The sequence below is a fragment of the Rana temporaria genome, chromosome 1 (genome assembly GCF_905171775.1).
Source record: "Rana temporaria chromosome 1, aRanTem1.1, whole genome shotgun sequence".
NCBI classification, from domain to species: Eukaryota; Metazoa; Chordata; class Amphibia; order Anura; family Ranidae; genus Rana; species Rana temporaria.
In genome coordinates this window covers 347,639,254-347,663,549 of record NC_053489.1, presented here as the reverse complement: position 1 = coordinate 347,663,549, position 24,296 = coordinate 347,639,254, and the positions used below count along the sequence as shown (strand labels likewise).

At 42.6% G+C, this 24,296-nt stretch overlaps 1 protein-coding gene across 1 annotated transcript in view; it reads left to right on the top strand.

Moving 5' to 3' along the window:
* The window catches only part of TRABD2A (TraB domain containing 2A), a 141,272-nt gene extending 120,314 nt beyond the window's left edge, over positions 1–20,958 (top strand). The window contains exons 6-7 of the mRNA XM_040362331.1: positions 1,995–2,249; positions 19,761–20,958. Of these exons, the coding sequence (XP_040218265.1) occupies positions 1,995–2,249; positions 19,761–19,938 (433 nt within the window). The 3' untranslated portion in view covers positions 19,939–20,958. The remainder of the gene's footprint in view (positions 1–1,994; positions 2,250–19,760) is intronic.
* The last annotated feature ends 3,338 nt before the right edge of the window (positions 20,959–24,296 follow it).

Sequence of the window (24,296 nt, the reverse complement as noted above, 5' to 3'; positions counted from 1 at the left end):
AGCAGACATGTTCGGTCGTGTGTAGGCCCGAGCGTGCAGGATTCCAACAAACATTTGCCCGCCGGGCCTTTTCCCAGCGGGCAAATATTCCTGGACTTGTTTTAAAACAGTCCGCTGGAATCCTGCCCGCTCGGACATGTTCGGTCGTCTGTACAGACCTACCGTACATGTCCGAGCGCCCGCCATCCCTCGCATGCGTCGAATGACTTCGACGCATGCGTGGAAGCATTTAACTGGCAGGCCCGCCCACGTCACCGCGTCATCGTCGCGGCGACGGCGCGGCCACGCCCCGCGTATTGTTTACGCGTGGATTTCTGTACGATGGTTAGTACAGCCATCGTACAGAAATCCCCGGCCAGACATGTACGGTGAAAACGGTCCGGCGGACCGCTTTCATCGTACATGTTTGGTCGTCTGTACACGGCCCACCACATCTAAAGATTGGTTAGCTTCAGTATACAAAATATGTATTTTTGGGTTTAGTTAATCTTCTATCATTTCCTATGATCAAAGTGTATTTGTTTAACCCCTAAGTGCCGACAGTACCCAAATATACAGCCTCCTGGCGAGTGGGCCTCCGTACCAATCGGTCGCATACCTGCATAACAATAAGCAGACACAGCTGTGCTGAGAGCCCTGCGCGCTCCGGGCAAAGGTACTGGTGGCTAACGGAAAGCAATCGGGAGCTTTCTGATCATACGATCGCTGCAACAGCCAATTAGGGTGATCACATGATCATAAACCCCACCTCCCAGCTTCTGAAATCTCTTAAAGGGCCAGGAGGCACTGGTGCAAAGGGGTTAATAGCCATCTACACCACTGCACTGTGGTTGTGAACGTTACATGTGTTAATGTGCTGTAGTACAATTCATTGTGTTGCAGCACACTACAACATATGTTAACACACTACTGTACGCTACAGTGTGCTGCACCAGAAAAAAAACAACAGGTCTCATTTTTGGTCTATTCTAGCGTGTTAGGCAGCCCCTTGAAGCATCTTCACTGGGGAGGTTTACTCTCTTTATTACTTGCAATGGCCACTGTCACAAGGGCAGAACGTGAGGAAAAATAGAACATGATTTAATGACCACTGTCCAAAGCTAGCCATACACATCAAGATATATTTTACTCAGCCTCAACCCATTGGTTAAAAGCGAGAAACAATACATTTTCCCATCCCCACTAAACAGCATGGATGGAAGAATATCCCTATCTGGCTGGTATATTCTGACCAGCCGGAGTGCCTGTGGCTTTCAGAATGCTTGAACAGTGACTGCATCTGATTGGAAGCAATCACTGTTTAGCTGGGAATTTTCTACCTGGTTCCTTCAATTTTTAGATTGAAGTTAATCCAGCTATGTGGTGCCCTTGGGGCCACCCATAGCTTGAATTTTGGTCAATTAAGCAGGAACCCCTCTGTGACCTTGCAGTTTTTAAAAGCACAGTTTGTTGCAATTGAAAATGACTGAAATGAAAAACCCATCGTTTTATGGGATATAACTTGACATGCACTAGCAATGTGCAAATCTTGGTATTTCACAGCTTGAGATCATCTGTGGGCTAGTCTTACTAACTATACTAAATCAGAACTTTTTCAGAGCCTTTCTGTGGGAAGGCTTGCCACAAGATTATAAAAATGTGTTGGTGGGAATTTGTGCCCATTTAGCCAAAGGAGCATTTGTGAGGTCAAGTAGTGATGATGGACACAAGACCTGACTTGTGATCAACATTCCAGTTCATCTCAAAGGTGTTTCCTCTTTGTATTCTATAGCATACACCTTCTATGAAAACACCTGACCTCAATAGTTTGAAGTGCCATCAACATACTTTAACATACAATGTTGAGGATATTTGCAAGAAAAGTAGAGAAAAGAACGTGGTAACAATGTTGTTACCCATAGTGACCAATAAGATCTCATCCTTTATTAACCATAGGCAACAAGACTGTTTGTTGTTGTTTTTTTAGTGTTACATTTTAAAATGTATTTTTGCAGTGGTAAAAGTAAAAAGGGGCCATCCTCCTCAAAGTTATCACCTGCACCAATATCATCAGGACTTCCATCTTCTACAAGAAGCTCCAAATTAAAGCAGCCAATAAAGAGACAAAGAGACAAGGAGCGGTTACCTGATCTGACAATGTCTGACAATGCACATCCAATGGATAAAACTAAAAGAAAATACAAAAAAAAAAAGCATCGGAAAGAAAATAAGCGCCACTTCAGCGATCTCTGGGTTCGCATTCAAGAAAGGTGGGTTGGTGAAGGATAAAAGGTATAACAATATTACTTATACAAGATTAGAAGTGCATGATAAATAAAAATGAGGGAGATTAAATATTTTGCCTTTACTTTCATACAGCACCAGGGGCCTAAATTACTTAGCATATCATTTTGTTTGGCTGCTAGTAGGTATGAGTCTACTATCTGGTTTTGCTAATGGAGATATGTAATGGTATTGGTGCAAGCGGCTGTATAAACCCATGTAAAGTGGGACATTTAAAAAACACCAATGAACGCAGTTATGCATTTAAAAAAATGATTATTGTTTGTTAAATGCATCTAGCTTAAAGCGGAGTTCCGGACACAATTTAACTTTTTATATATAAATACCCCTGTAATACACAAGCTTAATGTATTCTAGTAAAGTTAGTCTGTAAACTAAGGTCCGTTTTGTTAGGTTGTTACAGCATTTAGACACTTTATAAAATAGAAATTGACTGGGGCCATCTCAAGTGTGGGCATCATGAAGCCAGACTGTATTACTTCCTGGATTTCAGCCTTGCAGATCTCGCACATGCTCAGTGCTGCACAAGCAGTGTAATGGACAGTACAGGTGCTGAAACCTGATCTGAAACCTAAGTCACATGATTCTTCGAGACTAGGGAGTGCACAGACTCCTGGAAAGTTACACCCACTACATTCCCAGGAGTCTGTGCGGTGTAGCTTAGGAAGCTTAAGCACCTAGGTGCAGGAAGAGGGAAGATTAACTATTCTGCCTAGCAACAACACTTTGAAGGCATCTAAAAAAAATTTTTTTTTTTTTAAAGGATTAATGACATTTTTTTAAAACTACTGATGTAATGTTATATTTATGGGTGGAACTCCACTTTAAATACCAGAATTTGACTGTTTTTTAGCCTCTTGTAATTTCCAGTACAGCAGGGGTCCCCAACCCCCGGGCCACAGACCAGTGCCTGTCCGCAGCCTGTTGATGACAAGGCCACACAGCAGGAGATGAGCGGTGACCCCGGTCCACACAGGGTTGTCACAGGCTTGCTGTGCGGCTATGCCTGTGTGTCCTCTTGGCTCCTCTGCTCGCCCGGCCGATGATGTCATTCTATTAGCAGGGCAGGGGACGGGAGGAGCAGCAGATCAGAACGGAGAGCTCCCCCCACCCCCTGCCCTGCTGATAGGATGACATAGTCGGGAGGGCGGGGAGCCAGGAGATGACACATAGACTGATCACAGCCACTGTCCTGCCAAAGGTAGGAGTCCTGTGCAGGGGAGGCAGAGATTAGAATTGGGAAGTGTGATGTTAGCGAGGAAGGGGGGGGCAGACCGCAGGGGCACTGTGATGGAGGAGGCTGTGATTACTAGGGGCTTTGTAATATAAAGGGGACTGCACAGTAGAGGGGCCCTGTAATTATAACAGTGCAGTTCCCTTTATATCACAGTGCCCCCCCCTTTACAGTGCAGCCTCCTTTTATATTAGTCCCCCTAGTTTACAAAGCAGTCCCCTTTGCATCACAGTTCCCTCTTTACATTACAGCACCCCCTTTGCAGTGCAGTCCCACTTTACATCAAAGCCCCCCTATTACAGTGCAGCCCCCTTTACAGAGTTGATCCGTTGCATTAATGTAAATGTGCTGTAAAGAGTGGTTGAGGACCAACTCCGTGAATATCCCATCCCCTGATCCCTCCACCAGCCAACGCCTCCCGGTCCCTGGGAAAATTGGCTGCAGTGAAACTGGTCCCTGGTGCCAAAAAGATTTGGGACCGCTGCTGTACAGCAAAACAGACTGAGACAGGAGGTACAGTACTAGGTGCCAATCCAGTTTCCTACATTCACTTGTGCTGACAGGAGGAGAAAAGATAGAGATGTCCGTTTCTTGCTGCTTATTAACTGTCCAATTACAAGCTAGAGGCAGTGAGTTGACCTAGCTGTGTTAAGAAATGTCAGGTTTTTAGGCAGGTTGTGCTGTGTGACAAGGGTACGTAAATCTCAGGGCTGGATGGACAGAAATACCGATCCTATGGAAGAATACAGTTCCCACATATGTATTTAAAGTTTGCTTTGTGTCTGAAATTCAGATTTAAAACAGAATAACATATATAATATTTTTCAGCTTACCAGTCCCCAAGATGTGGTATTAGTATTTTTTATTTTTTTTCAGCTATGTATATTTTTCTTAAAGCACAAAAAATACATATTTATCCTGCCAGAAATGTGGTGTCACTTTGTGTGCGATCTCACACAAGGTTATTTTTCTTCCAAGACCATCTTCTGTAACCTACAAATGCCCCATCCCCTATGTAATGAAGATGAACAGGGGGACACGTTTATAGGCCAAATCGGGAGAGCAGTCTAGGTTGACACCTTTGCCGCTCCATATATTAGGGTACAGTGAGAGGGTGTTGTCACCCTCAGACAGGGAGTGTGTTACTGGTAGGATTACCAGGTGAAAATAAAGGAAAATCCTGAAAAAAGGACTGGAAAGCTGCAATATACAGTGCCTTGAAAAAGTATTCATACCCCATTACATTATGTCATGTTACAACCAAAAATGTAAATGTATTTTTGGGAGGGATTTTATGTGATAGGCCAACACAAAGTGGCACATAATTGTGAAGTGGAAGATGAATGTTTTTCAACTTTTTTACAAATAAATATCTGAAAAGTGAGACGTGCATTTGTATTCAGCCCCCTTTACTCTGATATCCCTAATGAAAATCTAGTAGGAACCAATTGCCTTCACCTGTGTGTAATTGAATTTTAGTATAAATAAAGCTGTTCTGTGGCACCCTCAGAGTTTTTTTTAGAGAACTTTAGTAAACAACCAGCAACATGCAGGCCAAGGGAACCCACCAGATAGGTCAAAGATAAAGTTGTGGAGAAGTTTAAAGCAGGGTTAGGTTATAAAAAAATGTTCCATGCTTTGAACATCTCACAGCGCACTGTTCAATCCATCATCTGAAAATGGAAAGAGTATGGCACAACTGTAAACCTACCAAGACATGGCCATCCACCTAACCACATCACCCTGGCCTGAACACACTATTGCCACCGTGAAACATGGTGGTGGCAGCATCATGTTGTGGGGATGCTTTTCTTCAGCAGGAATAGGGAAGCTGGTCAGAGTTGATGGGAAGATGGATGGAGCCAAATGCAGAGCAATCTTAGAAGAAAACCTGTTCAAGTCTGCAAAAGACTTGAGACCGGGGCAGAGGTTCACCTTCCAGCAAGACAACAACCCTAAACATACAGCCAGAGCTACAATAGAATGGTTTACATCAAAGCATATTCATGTGTTAGAATGGCCCAGTCAAAGTCCAGACCTAAATCCAATTGAGAATCTGTGGCAAGACTTGAAAATTGCTGTTCACAGACGCTCTCCATCTAATTTTACAAAAAAGAATGGGCAAAAATGTCACTCTAGATGTGCACAGCTGGCAGAGACAGCCCCAAAAAGACTTGCAGCTGTAATTGAAAGGTGGTTCTACAAGGTATTGAATCAGGGGGGCTGAATATAAATGCACACCACACTTTTCAGATATTTATTTGTAAAAAAAATTGAAAGACCATTTATCATTTTCCTTCCACTTCACAATCATGTGCCACTTTGGTTTGGTCTATTACATCCCAATAAAATACATTTACGTTGTTGGTAGTAAGATAACAAAATGTGGAACATTTCAAGGGGTATGAATAATTTTTCAAGGCACTGTATCTAATTTTTAGTTTTTGCTTTAGATGGGTTTTGATAACTTTTTTTAAATTATAATTATTTATTAAAACAAAATAAACTGGCTAGCTCGAGACAAATGCAGCTCAATGAATAACTCACATGTCGTGTACCCTGAGATCTCTATTTAAATTATTCCTTGCTGCAGGCTATACAATGGCAGAATTCAACAATATACAGTAGAGAATTCAACAATATGCAATATATTGCTTCAATCTGATGAACATCACACAAGACCAGCAGCAACCTGTATCAACATGTACTGGTCTTACAATCTCTTACATATGTCACTTTAAAATGTCAGGGATTTAATCTAGAAAATATTCCCCAATAGAAAATATATAAAATATATTCGTCCCCAGCGACATTTTAAAACTTGAGCTTTTGGCCACAACCATAAACGCTACATTTGGAGAGGAGTCAACAAGGCCTATGATGAAAGGTACGGAGGTGGATCGCTGATGTTTTGGGGATGTGTGATCTACAACGGCACAGGAAATTTGGTCAAAATTGTTGGCAAGATGAATGCAGTATGTTATCAAAAATACTGGAGGAACATTTGCATTCATCAGCCAGGAAGCTGTGCATGGGACGTACTTGTACATTCCAACATGACAATAATCCAAAATACAAGGCCAAATCGACCCGTCATTGGCTACAGCAGAATAAAGTGAAGGTTCTGGAGTGGCCATCTCAGTCTCCTGACCTCAATATCATTGAGCCACTCTGGGGAGATCTTAAACATGCAAGACAGCCCAAGAATTTACAGGAACTGGAGGCTTTTTGCCAAGAGGAATGGGCAGCTTTACCATCTGAGAAGATAAAGAGCCTCATCCACAAATACCACAAATGACTTCAAGCTGTCATTGATGTTAAAGGGGGCAATACATGGTATTAAGAACTGGGGTAAACCTTTGATCAGGGTCATTTGAGTAGTTTCTTTTGCTATTCTGGTTCAAAAAGAGTAAACACAGTTGATTGATAATAAATGGATTCAACCAAATACTATCCATAAGTGAAAGAAAAGTTTTTGTGTTATTCATATTTTCAGAAAAATGGCCAAAGACACACTGACAAAATTACACTTTGCTACAATGTAAAGTAGTGAGTGTACAGCTTGTATAACAGTGTAAATTTGTTGCCCCCTTCATGGAAAAATGTTTCAATAAAGATATGAAGGAAAAAAAAATGCTGTCCCCTCAAAATAACTCCACATATAGCCATTAATGTCTAAACTGCTGGCAACACAACTGAGTACACCCCTAAGTGAAAATGTCCAAATTAGGTCCAAAGTGTCAATATTTTGTGTGGCCACCATTATTTTCCAGCACTGCCTCAGCCCTCTTGGGCACGGAATTCACCAGAGCTTCACAGGTTGCCACTGCAGTCCTCTTCCACTCCTCCATGATGAAATCAGGGAGCTGGTGGATGTTAGAGATCTTGCGCTCTTCCACCTTCCGTTTGAGGATACCCACAGATGCTAAATAGAGTTTATGTCTAGAGACATGCTTGGCCAGTCCATCACCTTTACCCTCTGTTTCTTAGAAAGGCAGTGGTCATCTTAGAGGTGTTTGGGGTCATTATCATGTTGGAATACTGCCCTCCAGCCCAGTCTCTGAAGAGAGTGGATCATGCTCTGCTTCAGTATGTCACAGTACATGTTGGCATTCATGGTTCTCTCAATATACTGTAGCTCCCCAGTGCCAGGAGCACTCACGTAGACCCAGAAAATGACACTCCCACCACCATGGTTGACTGTAGGTAAGACACACTTGTCTTTGTACTCCTCACCTGGTTGCCGCCACACTTGCTTGACACCATCTGAATCCAATAAGTTTATCTTGGTCTCATCAGACCACAAGACATGGTTCCAGTAATCCATGTCCTTAGTCTGCTTGCCTTCAGCAAACTATTTGCGGGCTTTCTTGTGCATCATCTTTAGAAGAGACTTCCTTTTAGAAAGACAGCCATGCAGACCAAGTTTGATGCAGCGTGTGGAGTATGGTCTAAGCACTGACAAGCTGACCCCCACCGCTTCAACCTCTGCAGCAATCCTGGCAGCACTCATACGTCCATTTCCCAAAAACAACCTCTGGATATGACGCTGAGCACGTGTACTCAACATCTTTGGTCAACCAAGGCGAGGCCTGTTCTGAGTGGAAACTGTCCTGTATATATACACACACACACACACACACTTTTTTATAGTCCCTAGATCATAACAATGAAGTTGAATGATCTGAATGACATTTGTATTTACTTCATCAAATATTTACATAAATGAACGCAATGTCATTTGGATTTTAAGTGAGAGGAAAAAGGAGACCTCCCCCCCTGGTTGGGACTTTAACCACTTAAGGACCGCCTCCTGCACATATACGTCGGCAGAATGGCACAGCTGGGCACATGTGATCCCTTTTATAGGGGGACACAATCGATGATGTTACACCTACAGCCACACCCCCCTACAGTTGTAAACACACTTCAGGTCACACATAACCCCATCAGCACCCCCTGTTGTTAACTCCATAACTGCAATTGTCATTTTCACAGAAAACAATGCATTTTTTGCTGTGAAAATGACAATGGTCCCAAAAATGTGTCAAAATTGTCCGAAGTGTCCGCCATAATCTCGCAGTCACAAAATAAATCGCTGATCGCCGCCATTAGTAGTAAAAAAAAAAAAAAATTATAAAAATGTAATAAAACTATCCCCTATTTTGTAAACGCTATAAATTTTGCGCAAACCAAACAATAAACGCTTCTTGCGATTTTTTTTACCAAAAATAGGTAGAAGAATACGTATCGGCCTAAACTGAGGAAAAAAATGTTTTTTATATATTTTGGGGGGATATTTATTATAGCAAAAAGTAAAAAATATTGCATTTTTTTCAAAATTGTCGCTCTATTTTTGTTTATAGTGCAAAAAATAAAAACCGCAGAGGTGATCAAATACCACCAAAAGAAAGCTCTATTTGTGGGAAAAAAAGGACGCCAATTTTGTTTGGGAGCCACATCGCACGACCTCTCAATTGCCTGTTAAAGCGACGCAGTGCAGAATCGCAAAACCTGGCCAGGTCCTTTAGCTGCATTTTGGTCCGGGTCTTAAGTGGTTAAAGGCAAAAACGTAAAAAGTATTTATTACTACACATAAAATTTGATCATCCAAACATGTAATGATCAATATAAACCAATAACAAATCAAAAGACAAAAAAAAACATAAAACATGACAAAAAGACAGAGCAAGCATAGAATAGTATTGTAAATACTCTCTGATTATTGAAAAATCTGGGGTACCGGAGAGATTTTTCAATAATCGGAGGGGGGTCTCCTTTTTTCCTATATAATAGGGATGTGGCAACAACACACTTGTAACGGACACAGGCATGCTGCCGAGACAGTTATAATCTTCGTGCAGGGGGACTACAAGGAACTGCATGGCTTGTCACAAGTGGATGTACCACATTGTATGCTGAGCTCAAAGGGTTAATTGGACAAGTCTCTTTCATTGCTGGAATGCTAATGTTCCCTTCGCATACCTAATGAACCCTCTTTTGTGTGCAGGTAAATCAGCATACACCCTGTGAGGTGTATGCTGATGGGGATTATGTGTGAGTGACAATTGTTTTAAAGGTTAATTGAATTCTATGTGCCTGGCCAGGAAATGTTAAGTGGGGTGAGGTGCCGAAGCGGCTAGAAACTGGCCAAGTGATTAATTCAAGGAGATGTCATTGTTTCAGGGGGTCTGTGTTGAAGCCCCCTACTGGGAAAAGGGGAGGGCGGAAACTGTCATTGTTCTTGTAACAGTTGTAACCAGATATAAGCAGGTGAAATATGCCAAATAAAGTCAGTCTACTTGACTCTGCAAACGTAGCCTGTCTCGTTTCTTGGAAGGGCGTTCGATGGGATATACCGGCGGTACCTGCATATCATAACTTGTCAGCAAAAAGGACGTCTCCAACGGCCGATACCCCTCACTACCAGTGGGTAGCCGTTACATTGGTTGGTAGCAGTGGGATGGTCCTTTTATCCAAAGAGCAAGTGCTGAATGGAGTCGCAGTACGCCAGGCTGAAAAGATCCACACTGAAAGATCTATTGGAGATTCGTGGTAGGAGCGCCAGCAACAGACCACGGAGGGAGCTGATAGCTGACCTGCTGGAGCTGGACGAAATGGATGGATCCATGGAAGGAACGGAGCCCCTTGCACCGGTCAGCAAAGAAGATGTAATTACTGGGATTGTACAGCGGAGATTATCCTTGTATCCAGAAACGTCCGTGGAACTTATCAACCAGCTGTTCCGGGAGGCAAGGGAAGAAATACAAACAAAGAGGGGACAAGAACTGGAACTGGTAAGAGCGAGACAGCCCATTACACCTGCAGTTCCTACCCCCCCCACCTGCTGCTACAGGAAAGAAAATACCGTTCACTGCATTCAAAGCTTTTGTAGAAAGTGAGGAGGAAATCGATGGATATTTGGCGGACTTTGAGAGGCAGTGCTCACTACACCAGGTCCCACCAGACCAATGGGTCACTATTTTGTCGGGGAAATTGTCGGGCAAAGCCAATGAAGCCTTTCGGGCTCTCGCTCCAGAGGATATTTTACAATACCAGCAAGTTAAAAAGGCGCTGCTAACCCGATATGCCGTAACGCCAGAAGCCTACCGCCGGCGCTTCCGGGAGTCCAAGAAGATGGCTGTGGACTCCCACATGGAATGGGCCAAGCAGTTACAAAGGGTGGCATCCCTTTGGGTCCAAGGGTGCAAGGCCAACACCGGGGAGGAAGTATCGCAGCTTGCCAGGGAAAAGGACGTCTCCAACGGCCGATACCCCTCACTACCAGTGGGTAGCCGTTACAACACTTATTTCTCACATGGTGAAAAATTATTTATATATTTGGAATTTAAGTGATCAAATCCCCCCCCCCCCCCTGCATACGTCACAGTGTAGCATGAGAAGGGAGATAAAGCTCTGGTAAAGTAAAATGGAAATTTTATTTAAATACTTACCATTTCCACTATGTTAAATGAAAATCACACTTATATGAAAAAAAAATATTCTGGCGGTAATTTCTGAGGAGGTTGATTACTGGAATTCACAAATTATGGAAATCTTGCGATAGTAAAGATTACAGAAGAATTGAATTTTTTCCATATTTTTCACAATTTCTTAAAAAAAAAAACCCTGACAAAAAAAAAAGAAATTCACACAAATTTACTACTGAACCAAAGCCCCATCTGTCCCTAAAATAAAACAATGAGGTGTATTTACTAGAGACAAATATACTGTGCACTGTAAGTGCAGTTGTTCCAGAGCTTAAAGCTTCATATTGCAAAGAATACTCAATCACATGCAAGGAAAGTAAAACAAAAACAGCATTTCTCTTATCTTCCATGGACGGACAGAGCTCCTTTAATCTTGACAAGTGGGTTATGTTCCCTGTTTACAGGAGAGGACTAGGCAGAAACATGTTAGATAATGAAATACATGTTACATTAACAGAGTTGAACAGCCCCGCCCAGGGGGGGTCCCTCCAGACATAACCCTCCTCACTGCAACATGCAGCCCCAGTTTCGTTCTGCCTAGTAAGGAGAAGGACATATGGCTCCCTTTGGGCCCAGCGCCCTAAGGAGAAATTTTATTTTATTTTACTTTTTCTTGAAGAATCTTCTTTCAACTGTCGGCTGAGAGACAGGCTGGATAATATAGATCCTTGTAGTCTACTCAGTCCGACCAGCAAGCGTGGGCACACCTTTGCAAAGAGGCTGGGTCTGCCACGCCATACCCCATGATTCCTGGGGTGGCCAGTGAGCTTTGGGCTGTGGTGTTGTCTCACTCACAGTGGACCGGGCCGACAGCTACCTCCATTGTGGTTGTAGTTCTGTCAGGAATGCGTCAGCGAGTCCTCGCTCGGACAGGTAAGTACAGTCCCTCCCGCTTCGGTGGGTTGGTACGGCTGGGCATTCCTGGGGTTCGGGGGTCCTTTTCTCCTCCCCTACCTGCTCCTTTTCCCTTGCTAACATTGCCGCTGTCAGGGGGAGGCCTTCCTGTGGGGACTGTGTTATCTGGCCTGTGTTTTTTCTTTTTTTGTATGGGGCTTTCCTGTGAGGGGTTTTTCACTGTTAAAAAGCCCTAGGAGGCTTTTCCTGTTTAAACGCAGCATTTTGCCGCCATTTGGCCAGCGCTGGTGCCATTTTTTTTGGGAGGTTTTTCAATTACATTGAAAACTCCCATTGACCCCCTAGTGCTGTATACGGCGCACACAGGTCCCTGCAAATGCCGCACAGTTACCTCACGGTTCTTTTCCTCTCACACGCTGTGTGCTGAGAGTCCCCTGGGTAGCCCTGGTCAGCACAGCAAGTGGGTGAGAGGCCCTGAATAGGGCTCTAGGAGCTTCTGTTTATTTTTAAGGACAGGTGTGCATATTATACATACACACTATGTAAATGTTATTAATATTTGGAGTCAGTATCTATGTCCTTCCCCAACATGCTGGTGGTGGCAGCAGGTGTTAGCACCTGGGATTCCTACAGAGGTTTTATTGTTAGTCCTGGACACATTTGTGACAGGGTGGGGGTGGACTGCGGACGGGTGGTAAAAGAGTGCCCCCTTCCCCCGTTATCCCATGGGGAATGCTCTGTTATGGAGCCATGGACCAGGTACCTGGGTAGTAAAAAAAAAAAGCAGGATAAGGCATTTATGGGTGCGCTTCTCACTGCTGCAAGGGACTCTCTTAAAGCGGTTGTAAACCCTCCTATCTTTTTCAGCCAAGGAAGCTGCCATCTTGGCCTTTGTTCAACCTTCAACTGCCATGAAGCTGCACATGTGATCAGTTATGACACCAGCCATTGGATGGTTTGACAGTTTGGTTGAGAGCACAACCAATGTGCAGTTAGCATTCCCGGCATGCCGGGAATGTTAACAGTTTTTTTAAGTGTTACATTGATGGGTTTACTTCCGCTTTAAGCTGGATAGTGCAGCTGGGTTTCCGCCGAGGGCTCTGTCTTTTTTGGATCACACAAATCAGACCGCTCTGTGTAGGTTTTTTCCTTCTCTGCCCTTCTTTGATAATTTCTAAGAGGCGGAATGAGAAAAGCCGCTGAGGGCTTTTGTAGTCCCTCACCGCCGGGCAGTTCAGTGCCCCTTTGAGGAGAGCCTTTTCAAAAGGTGGGCTTCTTCTCCGGTGGTGGACCCTCCGGGTGTCATGTATAGGTGACCACTCTCCCTATTGCGGGAACCCCTGCTTGTATTGATCTGACTGACTGACTGACCCGTTCCATGTTTACCATGCTGGGGTCTAACTTGCGGTCTATTGTGGCCACTACTCTGGGGTCTCAGTCACTCTCGGAGTGGGCATTTTGCACCAGACAGTGGAGGAGCACCGACTCTCTCCTGAAGTTATTAGGCTAGCGGACCAGCTGGTCCAGAGCCTCATATAGGTCTGTGATGCTTCATTGAATGCTGCGCCCTTGTTATCCAGGGCTTCTGTTTCAGAATGTTTTTTTGTTTTTTTTTCATTCAAGTTTAAGTTTATTTTCAGAAAAAATAAATCAGTACAATGTAATGAACATCAATTAAAATTATTACATTGTGGCATACAGTCAAAAACAACAAGGTACATTTAGTTCATTTCCTGCCCTTCCATTCCACATTGAAACAAAGTACCATTAAAACGTAAAAGAAATTGTGAATAACAAAAAAGAATAAATATATTGAAGAAAACAAAATCCAACCCAATTGTCCTCCCCAACCTCCAGAGATACTATAATCCGTATAATCCAATCCAGACCCATGAAATTTAAAAAAATATAATAGATTGTTTGTTTAGATCTATAAGGAGGATAGATGCCTAGGGTAAACTCCACCCCCCGACACCCCTAATGGGATCACTCTGTGCCCTAAGAGGCAGAATAACCCCTATCATCCCCCCTCTCTTTTAATAGATAATAAGAATAACCCGATAACAAGAGGACAACTTCAAAACCATCCTCCATATAACATACCTAAGAGGGTTTAAGAAACCATTACAATTAGGTTCAATCAAACCTGTTTCAGAATGGTTTTATGCACACGGTGGTGTAGTGGTTAACTCCATTACTTGGCAGCAAGAGAGTCATTGGTTCGAATCCGACCACTGACGCCAATCTGCCTGGAGCTTGCATTGTCGCTCCCTGTGTCTGCATGAGTTTCCTCCGGGTACTCCGGTTTCCTCCAAAGGCATGTGTGCATACACCTACATATTATACATGCACACTATGAGCTAGATTCATGTAGCTCTTACGTCGGCGTATCTATAGATACACCGCGTAAGTAGAAAGATGCGCCGTCATATCTATGCGTGCCATTCTGGTAGCTAGATAAGCCTGAATTCTAGCTTCCTCCGACCGACGTAAGTGTCAGTACGCCGTCGTATCTAGGGTGCATATTTACGCTGGCTGCTAGGAGCGCTTCCGTAGATTTACGCGTAGAATATGTAAATGACTTAGATGCGCCGATTCACGAACGTACTTGCGCCCGCTACGCCGTTTACGTAAGGCTTATGTCCGGCGTAACATTACCCCTACTATATGAAGCGCAGCCAATGATAAAGTATGGACGTCGGAACAGCCGTCGAATTTTACGTTGTTTACGTAAGTGGTACGTGAATGGGGATGTGCGTAGGTTACGTTCACGTCGAAAGCATTGAGCCGACGTATCTTAGGGAGTATATGCGACGTGACCCTGAGCATGCGCGCGCATGCGCGGATCGTTAGTAAAAACATTTACATGGGGTTACGGCTACTTTGTATACAACACGCCCACTACCTTCCACATTTGAATTAGGCGGGCTTACGCCTGCCTATTTACCCTACGCCGGCGCAACGTACGGCGCCAGATCTTTGTTAATATTGGTCTGGGCGCCCTATTTTACGTCGGCGCAGCACATATGAGATGCGCTACGCCGGCCAAACTATACGCTGAGCTACGTGAATCTAGCTCAAAGTGTGTGTATTGTTTAGGGGCAACCCTCCCAGGCCGTTAAAGGCCCAGTCGATCACGGCGTCACCTAAATCCTGCCAATGTATGTAGCCTTCCCTCCCTGTCTCTAGGTGGGAGGGGCGGCTTGCAGGTTCACAATTCGGTGAAACCTCCCTGCTCTCCGACCAGTGGGTCTGCGAGGTGGTCTCTTCGGAGTACTAGATAGGGTTTCCTCCTATACACAGAACAAAGTTCTTTCTTCGTGTCTTCCTCTCCCGGCCCGTCGGTCTGCCTTGGGCAGTGTGGGACTTTCTAAACTGCGGTGTAATTTTACCTTTCCTGCAGGACGAGAGGTTTGGGGTTTTCTATGGGCCTCAGGCCCTGAATACCTTTGTGAACGTCGGGTAGTTCTGCATGGAATCCATTTGTTCGGTGGTAGCTGCGCTTCATTCGGGGGACTGCATGTCCCGTTTTGTGCAGTGTTTTTTCTGTGCTTCATGATGAGAGAGGGTCTCTGTCAGCCTGTGGCTCTCCCTTTTGATCTGGCGTCAGCACCAGCTAGGAGCTCGCACTTAACTTTGTTTGGACAGCGAGGCTTTGCCTCATTGGCTACTTGGACAACTTTCTTCTGAGAGCAGCTTCTGTCTCAGACCTAGTGGATGTGTTATTCCCATTCAGACCCTCCGAAGATTCGGGTGGGTGTTAAATGTTTAGGCCAGAAGGTGTAGCTCAGTGGCAGCAAGCCTGCCTTCCATGTGTGCGACCCAGGGTTCAAATCCTGGGCATGCTAGGTTCCGACTCAGCGTTGGAGTATCTAGGGTTGATCTGGACTCCTCGGTGGCAAAGGTCCTTCTTCCCCTGGAGAAATTGCACACTCTTCAGTCTGCGGTGAAGGTATTGGTATCACGCAATCGGTCTTCTCTCCGGACACTCGCTGGTCCGGGGCCTGTGGGTAGCCTCCTTTGAGGCGGTACTGTATGCCCAGTTCCACACTCGGGTTTTCCAGGGGAAATACTGTCCAGGTGGTAAAAATCTCTTGTCTCTGAAATCATCATCAGTCCGTCCATGGACTCAGAGAAAAGGATTTTACGGTGAGTACAAAAAATCCTATTTTTTGCTTGCACATGATTGGATGATATAAATCAGCTTCCCCTCTTTTACTAAGATCGAGAGCAACTGCACTTGTGCAGTATTTTTGCCTTTAATAAATCAACCCCAATGTGTAATAATATAGTGAAGGCCAAGAGCCATATGGGTTGATTTACTAAAGGCAATTATTCTGTGCATTTGCAAGTGCATTTGAAGTGTAGTGCAAGTGCAGTTGTGCAAGATCTGAGGGGAAGCTCTGAAATTTGTGATTTCTATCATCCAATTATGTGCAAGCACAATTGCTGTTTTTTTTACATTTGCCTTGCATGTTCCCCTCAGATCTAGAGCAACTGCATTTGAAGTGCACAGACAATTTTCCTTTAGTAAATCAACCCCATAGTATTCAAAACAAAGATCTCTTTGAAACAGAATAGATAGAATGGATCTCTGCTGGTTGAGCAGGGACTGGTCAAGGTCCAATCAATCTATGGGTAGGGCTGGTTGTACTGAAGTCGTTCCAATGATCAACTTTAATACAACTAGCCTGTTGGATTTTTTTCATGCAATCACTGATCAAAAATATATATCACTCCATTATTTATTTTTTTACTACTGACCCTGCAACCAGACTGTAGGTGTCATTGCTACACATTAGCAAAGTCTAAAGGAGACAAACAGGTAAAGCAAACAGAAAACCTTCAGCACTAAGGTGTGAAATGCCCCAACAGAAAAGCAGCTAAATCTATTATGGCTGTGTGTATAGCCATGTGTGTGTGTTTTGTGACATAATACCTGGGTGTCAATTGCAGCTGTCCATTTATTGAACCAAAAAAGTATCTGCCGCTTTTCAAAACACTGCAGCAAGAACTAAAAAAGCGCTTCAAGGAACATCACATTTCCACATACAGGTATTTGTGATGAAATCAGTAAAATTTAGGATAGTCAAACATAATAATATATCATTTGGTCAACCACTAAACTACATATATGATGACTTAAGACTAAAAACTTTAAATGTCAGGGCAAAATAAAAACCCATATGTAGTACATCTTTGCAAAATATGCAAATTTCTCAATGTTTAACCACTAAACTCTGGTTTGAAAGAAAAATGGTATTCAAGTATGTATTTTTAACTTAAAAAGTACCTTCTATAACTTTCGTCCTCCTCCAATTCTCCAAATTCTTTTTTTTTTTTTGCTGCTGTGATCTGAATTCCTGATAGAGGATGATTACGGTATGTTTGTTTTCTATGGTCCCACTGTAAGAATGTTGCCACCCTTTCTTGCTCACTCCCAAAATTGACTAGGGAATATGGACTTTGGGATTTATAGTGTGCTTGTTCCTATTAATGGAAATGGGGGAGAAAAGAAAAGGTAAGGGAACTCACAGAGAACTTTAACCACTTGAGCTCTGGAAGGTTTAACACCCTTCATGACCAGGTCATTTTTTGCTATTCAGCACTGCACTACCTGAAATAAATAAAAAATTTCACACAAATAGAGCTTTCCTGGTGGTATCTGATCACCACTTTTTTTTTTTTTTAATTATACAGACGAAAAAAAGACCAATAAAAAAAAAAAAAAAACAGTTTTTACTTTCTGCTATAAAACATACAGGGCTAGATTCAGATAGAATGGTCTATGTGCCGGCGGCGTAAATTTGGGCGCAAGTTTCGTATTCAGAAAGAACTTGCGCCCTTAGTTACGGCGGCGTAACGTATTTGATCCGGCGTAAGCCCGCCTAATTCAAATGAAGATGATGTTGGCGTGTTTTATGTATATTAACTGTGACCCTGCGTATTTGACGTATTTTACGAACGGCGCATGCGCCGTCAGTGGAATATCCCAGTGTGCATTGCTCCAAATTACGCCGCAAGGACGTATTGGTTTCGACGTGAACGTAAATGACGTCCAGCCCTATTCGCGAACGACTTACGCAAACGACGTAAAATTTTTCAAACTCGACGCGGGAACGACGTCCATACTTAACATTAGCTACGCCTCATATAGCAGGGGTAACTATACGCCAAAAAAAGCCTAACGTAAACGACGTAAAAGAAATGCGCCGGCCGGACGTACGTTTCTGAATCGGCATATATACCTAATTAGCATATTCCTTGCGTAAATATACGGAAGCGCCACCTAGCGGCCAGCGTAAATATGCAGCCTAAGATTCGACGGTGTAAGACACTTACACCGGTCGGATCTTAGGGAAATCTATGCGTAACTGATTCTCTGAATCAGTCGCATAGATACGACGGCCCACACTCAGAGATACGACGGCGTATCCGGAGATACGCCGTCGTATCTCATATCTGAATCTGGCCCACAGAGTTTGACAAACCCCGGGCGCCAGGTGGCATTTGCGACTAGAATTAGCGACCTGGTGCGGCACAGCTGAGGTATCCTGTCTCCGTGCACACCCACACCCCCCCCCCCCCCCACGCGATCACGTTGGGCCGCACCGGCCAGTAATTGTGGCCCACTTTGCGGTCTTCTGCAGTCCTATGCTTCCTTCTGGAATGGGGCGCCCTCTTGTGGTGGCCGTTGGTATGACAAGACAACCAGCAATGCTAATGGCCTGTTTTCACTGTCCGCCCCTCTCCTTCCCTTTACTTAGAACCCCCAAACATTATATATATTTTTTATTCTAACACCCTAGAGAATAAAATGTCAGTCGTTGCAATACTTTCTGTCACACCGTATTTGCGCAGTGGTCTTACAAGCGCACTTTTTTGGGAAAAAATACAAGTTTTTTTAATTAAAAAATAAGACAACAGTAAAGTTAGCCCAATTTTTTTTATATTGTGAAAGATAATGTAACGCCGAGTAAATTGATACCCAACATGTCACGCTTCAAAATTGCGCCCGCTCGTGGAATGGCGACAAACTTTTACCCTTTAAAATCTCCATAGGGGACGTTTAAAAAATTCTACTGGTTGCATATTTTGAGTTACAGAGGAGGTCTAGGGCTAAAATTATTGCTCTAGCTCTAACGATTGTGGCGATACCTCACATGTGTGGTTTGAACACTGCTTTAATATGCGGGCGCTACTCAGGTATGCGTTGGCTTCTGCACGCTAGCTTGGCAGGACGGGGCGCATTCCTGGCTCCTAACTTTTTTAGCTGGCACCTAGATTCCATGCAAATTTGTCAAGCCCTGAAAACATATCCAATAATATATATATATATTTTATAAACTTAGGCCAAAATGCATTCTGCTACATGTCTTTGGTGGAAAATAAAAAACAAATGGGTGTATATTGACTGGTTTGTGTGAAAGTTATAGCATCTACAATGGTTTATACTGGAATATATATATATATATATATATATATATATATATATATATATATATATATATATATTTTATACTTGTAAAGGCTGTGATCAGTGACTTATAATGGGACTGCGGGAGCTGCCTGTCCCCAGTACAATTAATACAGATATGGATTCTTTTGCAGAATAAGAATATTGTATAGCGTCACTTTATGAATTACATCACTGGCAGTAGAGCTCTGTAAATAGACTAAAAATCACTTCTACAAGTCAGCCAGCTGAATTTTTTTTAGCAAACTTGCAATGGTTATAGGCTATGTAAAGAGAACCTGTCATATATTATATATGTTATTTGTGAAATTATGATTTTTTTTTTATATACACACAACCCCAAACCATGATAGTTTCCGTTATCATTTCCTGACTGTTTATTGGCCAGTTGAATTTACATTTTTCTAATCTTATTTTTCAGCGTTACAGATCCGCCTCCACAAATCGGAATTAAGAATGGATACAGTACAGTGGAGCCACAACCCAGAGGACTTGTGCACTCTATACACACAACAAGCAGCAATTCAGCCATTTCACCACTGCTACCTCATCTGTTGTTTTTACTTTGGCATTTACAGCAACTTTTAATAGTGCAATGAGGATGAGAAACAATACAGCCAATACACAAACTGACACGAAAGGGCAAGCTTGTTAATGGATGATTAGGTGTTTTCAAGCAAATCTAATGGCATGCAAGTAACTTTCTCAGGTGGCCATGCCCTAACAGTTTTACCTTGTACTGGACCTTTAAAATCATGTACTTGGAAAACCTTGCCTTTTATTTGAAAAGTATATGTAATTTTTCTCTTCTTTTTAAGAAGAATGATTCCATATTAATCCCATAATGCACTTGGGAAATGTAAAATGTACCTTAGATTTATAAAATGTGAGTAATATTATTTTGTTTTCTAATAAGATTTTTTTTTTTAATTTAACGGATCACTTTATTTCTATAACAGTCTATGATACATTACACAGAGAAAAAAAAACGTTAAGACCTAGGGTACTTTTACTGTAAATAAAGGGAGCTCGTTTTGTTTGCAGGCAGTTCCCTATGAGAATTCTGCCACCATGTGGTACTGATGTGCTATTGCAGGTTGAGAAAATGCCTAATTTTCCTTATTCGGAGGCAATACGTCGGTTCTAGTTCTGTGCAAAGAAAATTATATGAATATATTTAAAAAATGTGGGGAAATAGGTGACACTTTTAAACTTATGTGATCTATTTTCATTTGTTGTTACTAAACATAAAATTGTCACATTCGGGTTTAGGGTCTGGTAACACTTGTGATCCTTCTGTGATGGTGACAGGATCCCTTTACAGGGCAGATACACACTCACCTGTTTCCACCTTGTCTCTCCCTTTTTGGCCAGACGAGCAAAGTCTCGACATAGTAGAACCAGGAGAGTATTTTCTCTGCACTATTTTAGTGTTCCTGTTGCTGGTAACACCAGGATTGGAAGTATTCAATGGGCCCTAGTGCTTCATTTACTGATCTGCAGTTACTAAACTGGAACATATGATTGACTGTTTTGTAAATTATTTTCAATGAACAAAATGTATTATATCACAGCTTTGTGTTCTATCTGAAATAAAATCACTCTATTTTGCTAGCAAATGAAATGTAGATTTTAACAGTGTTCCTGACTTCAGGATGGCTGCCATGCAGCTCACGCTATTGGAGAGGTTGAGAGGCACTAAATGAATTGTGAAATCATGTATGGAAAAACGTTTTTTTTTTTTTTTTTCCTGCTTTTCTAGAAATACTGGCAATACAATCTTATACGTAGAAGCCATTGCTTCCAAACCAGATTTGAAAGAATGGGGAAACATAAAAAGGTGATAACAATGAAGCAGTTGAATTCAAATTTTTACTCTTCCTAAATAATGTTGTCACATTATTTAGGAAGAGTAAAAATTTGAATTACATTATGTTAATTGAGTTACATGATGTTAACTAGCTATATGCAGAATCTATGGAGCTTCATTAAATTGTACTGATGCTCAAGATAGGGCTGTGATCTCCCACATGAAATTTAACATGTACTTCATGTGTAAATGTGTGCTGCATTAAAAAGGAACTTTGCGCCCGAATCAACGTTGATCATTTTAAATCCTCATGCTGCTATCATCAGTAAATAGATATAAAGGTATATTACATTTTATTTATTTTTTTACATTTTAGTTACTTCCTGGTTTCTTGCCTAGGCAAATGATGGCATGCTACCCAGGAGACTTCAGGAGGGGAAGAGGTATTTTCTCAGATAAGCACACCCTCCTGTATGCATTGGCAGATGGATTCCAGGAAGTTATTGCTACATGAAACATTTGCCCTTACTCAAGATGGCCAGTGGCGTGTTTTTCAAAGTGATTTCTCAACAAAATAAAGCATGGAGACATGAATGAATGAAGGGGTGGTGGAATTTGCTTTGAATATTACAAATTAATTAAATAGTGTTTTTGGTTTGTGGTTTTCAGATTGAGTGAAGATCCGCTTTAAGGCAGCTCATTCATTTAGAATGAGCTACTAACGTACATTAAAGCGGAGTTCCACCCAAAAGTGAAACTTCCGCTTGTTCATCGCCTCCCCCTCTCTGATGCCAGATTTGGCACCTTTCGGGGGGTTTACCTGTTTTTGTTTTGACAGGTCCCTTTCCGGGGGAGGTGGTCGCAGTGCTGTCTCTCAGAAGTTCGGCTCCCCTTACCCTCTGCCGCTGGGCCAATTGGAAAGTACAGCATGCTTCGCGCAAGTGCAGTAGGTAACCTGTTCCCTTATCGGCAATGGCAGCAGCTGCACCCGACAGTCGATCTGAAGATCGGCTGGGGTACCGACATCATGGGCTCCCTGGACAGGTAAATGTCCATATATGAAAAGTCAGCAGCTGCAGTATTTGTAGCTGCTGACTTAATTTTTCTAGGTGTGGGCGAACCTCCACTTTAAGGTTCCATGCATGTTTTTTTAGGTGTTAATAGAACACATAATTGTGAAAGGGACCTCGAGATGTGCTGCACTATCATGTTATTGTAATTAATTTGAATATTTACAGGTAGTGCAGAATTATTAGGCAAGTTGTATTTTTGAGGATTCATTTTATTATTGAACAACAACCATGTTCTCAATGAACCCAAAAAACTCATTAATATCAAAGCTGAATATTTTTGGAAGTAGTTTTTAGTTTGTTTTTAGTGTTAGCTATTTTAGGGGGATATCTGTGTGTGCAGGTGACTATTACTGTGCATAATTATTAGGCAACTTAACAAAAAAAAAATATATACCCATTTCAATTATTTATTTTTACCAGTGAAACCAATATAACATCTCAACATTCACAAATATACATTTCTGACATTCAAAAACAAAACAAAAACAAATAAGTGACCAATATAGCCACCTTTCTTTGCAAGGACACTCAAAAGCCTGCCATCCATGGATTCTGTCAGTGTTTTGATCTGTTCACCATCAACATTGCATGCAGCAGCAACCACAGCCTCCCAGACACTGTTCAGAGAGGTGTACTGTTTTCCCTCCTTGTAAATCTCACATTTGATGATGGATCACAGGTTCTCAATGGGGTTCAGATCAGGTGAACAAGGAGGCCATGTCATTAGTTTTTCTTCTTTTATACCCTTTTTTGCCAGCCACGTTGTGGAGTACTTGGACGCGTGTGATGGAGCATTGTCCTGCATGAAAATCATGTTTTTCTTGAAGGATGCAGACTTCTTCCTGTACCACTGCTTGAAGAAGGTGTCTTCCAGAAACTGGCAGTAGGACTGGGAGTTGAGCTTGACTCCATCCTCAACCCGAAAAGGCCCCACAAGCTCATCTTTGATGATACCAGCCCAAACCAGTACTCCACCTCCACCTTGCTGGCGTCTGAGTCGGACTGGAGCTCTCTGCCCTTTACCAATCCAGCCACGGGCCCATCCATCTGGCCCATCAAGACTCGCTCTCATTTCATCAGTCCATAAAACCTTAGAAAAATCAGTCTTGAGATATTTCTTGGCCCAGTCTTGACGTTTCAGCTTGTGTGTCTTGTTCAGTGGTGGTCGTCTTTCAGCCTTTCTTACCTTGGCCATGTCTCTGAGTATTGCACACCTTGTGCTTTTGGGCACTCCAGTGATGTTGCAGCTCTGAAATATGGCCAAACTGGTGGCAAGTGGCATCTTAGCAGCTGCACGCTTGACTTTTCTCAGTTCATGGGCAGTTATTTTGCGCCTTGGTTTTTCCACACGCTTCTTGCGACCCTGTTGACTATTTTGAATGAAACGCTTGATTGTTTGATGATCACGCTTCAGAAGCTTTGCAATTTTAAGAGTCCTGCATCCCTCTGCAAGATATCTCACTATTTGACTTTTCTGAGCCTGTCAAGTCCTTCTTTTGACCCATTTTGCCAAAGGAAAGGAAGTTGACTAATAATTCTGCACACCTGATATAGGGTGTTGATGTCATTAGACCACACACCTTCTCATTACAGAGATGTACATCACCTAATATGCTTAATTGGTAGCAGGCGTTCGAGCCTATACAGCTTGGAGTAAGACAACATGCATAAAGAGGATGATGTGGTCAAAATACTCATTTGCCTAATAATTCTGCACTCCCTGTATAAGCTTTATAGACCCAAATACTGAGCCTGTGGGCTTCCTTTGGACAGGAGTTATAGTGTTTCTGCTTTGGAAATATCTGGGCCTAGTTTGTCAATGAGAAAGTTATAGAATTCATACAGTTAGGCCTCGTTCACATGGGCATACCGTTTTGCTTTTGGCTATATTTAAAAATGTTCCCATGGAGACAAAACACAGTCATCACACGGGTGAATGCTTAAAGGGTAACTCCACTTTTGTGGGGAAAATAAAGAAATAAAAAATAGTAGAGCGAATACAACTGCGACACAAGTCATAACGTGGTTGAATGTTAACGAAAATTACCTTTCCTTTTCAATATGCAGCAGCTCC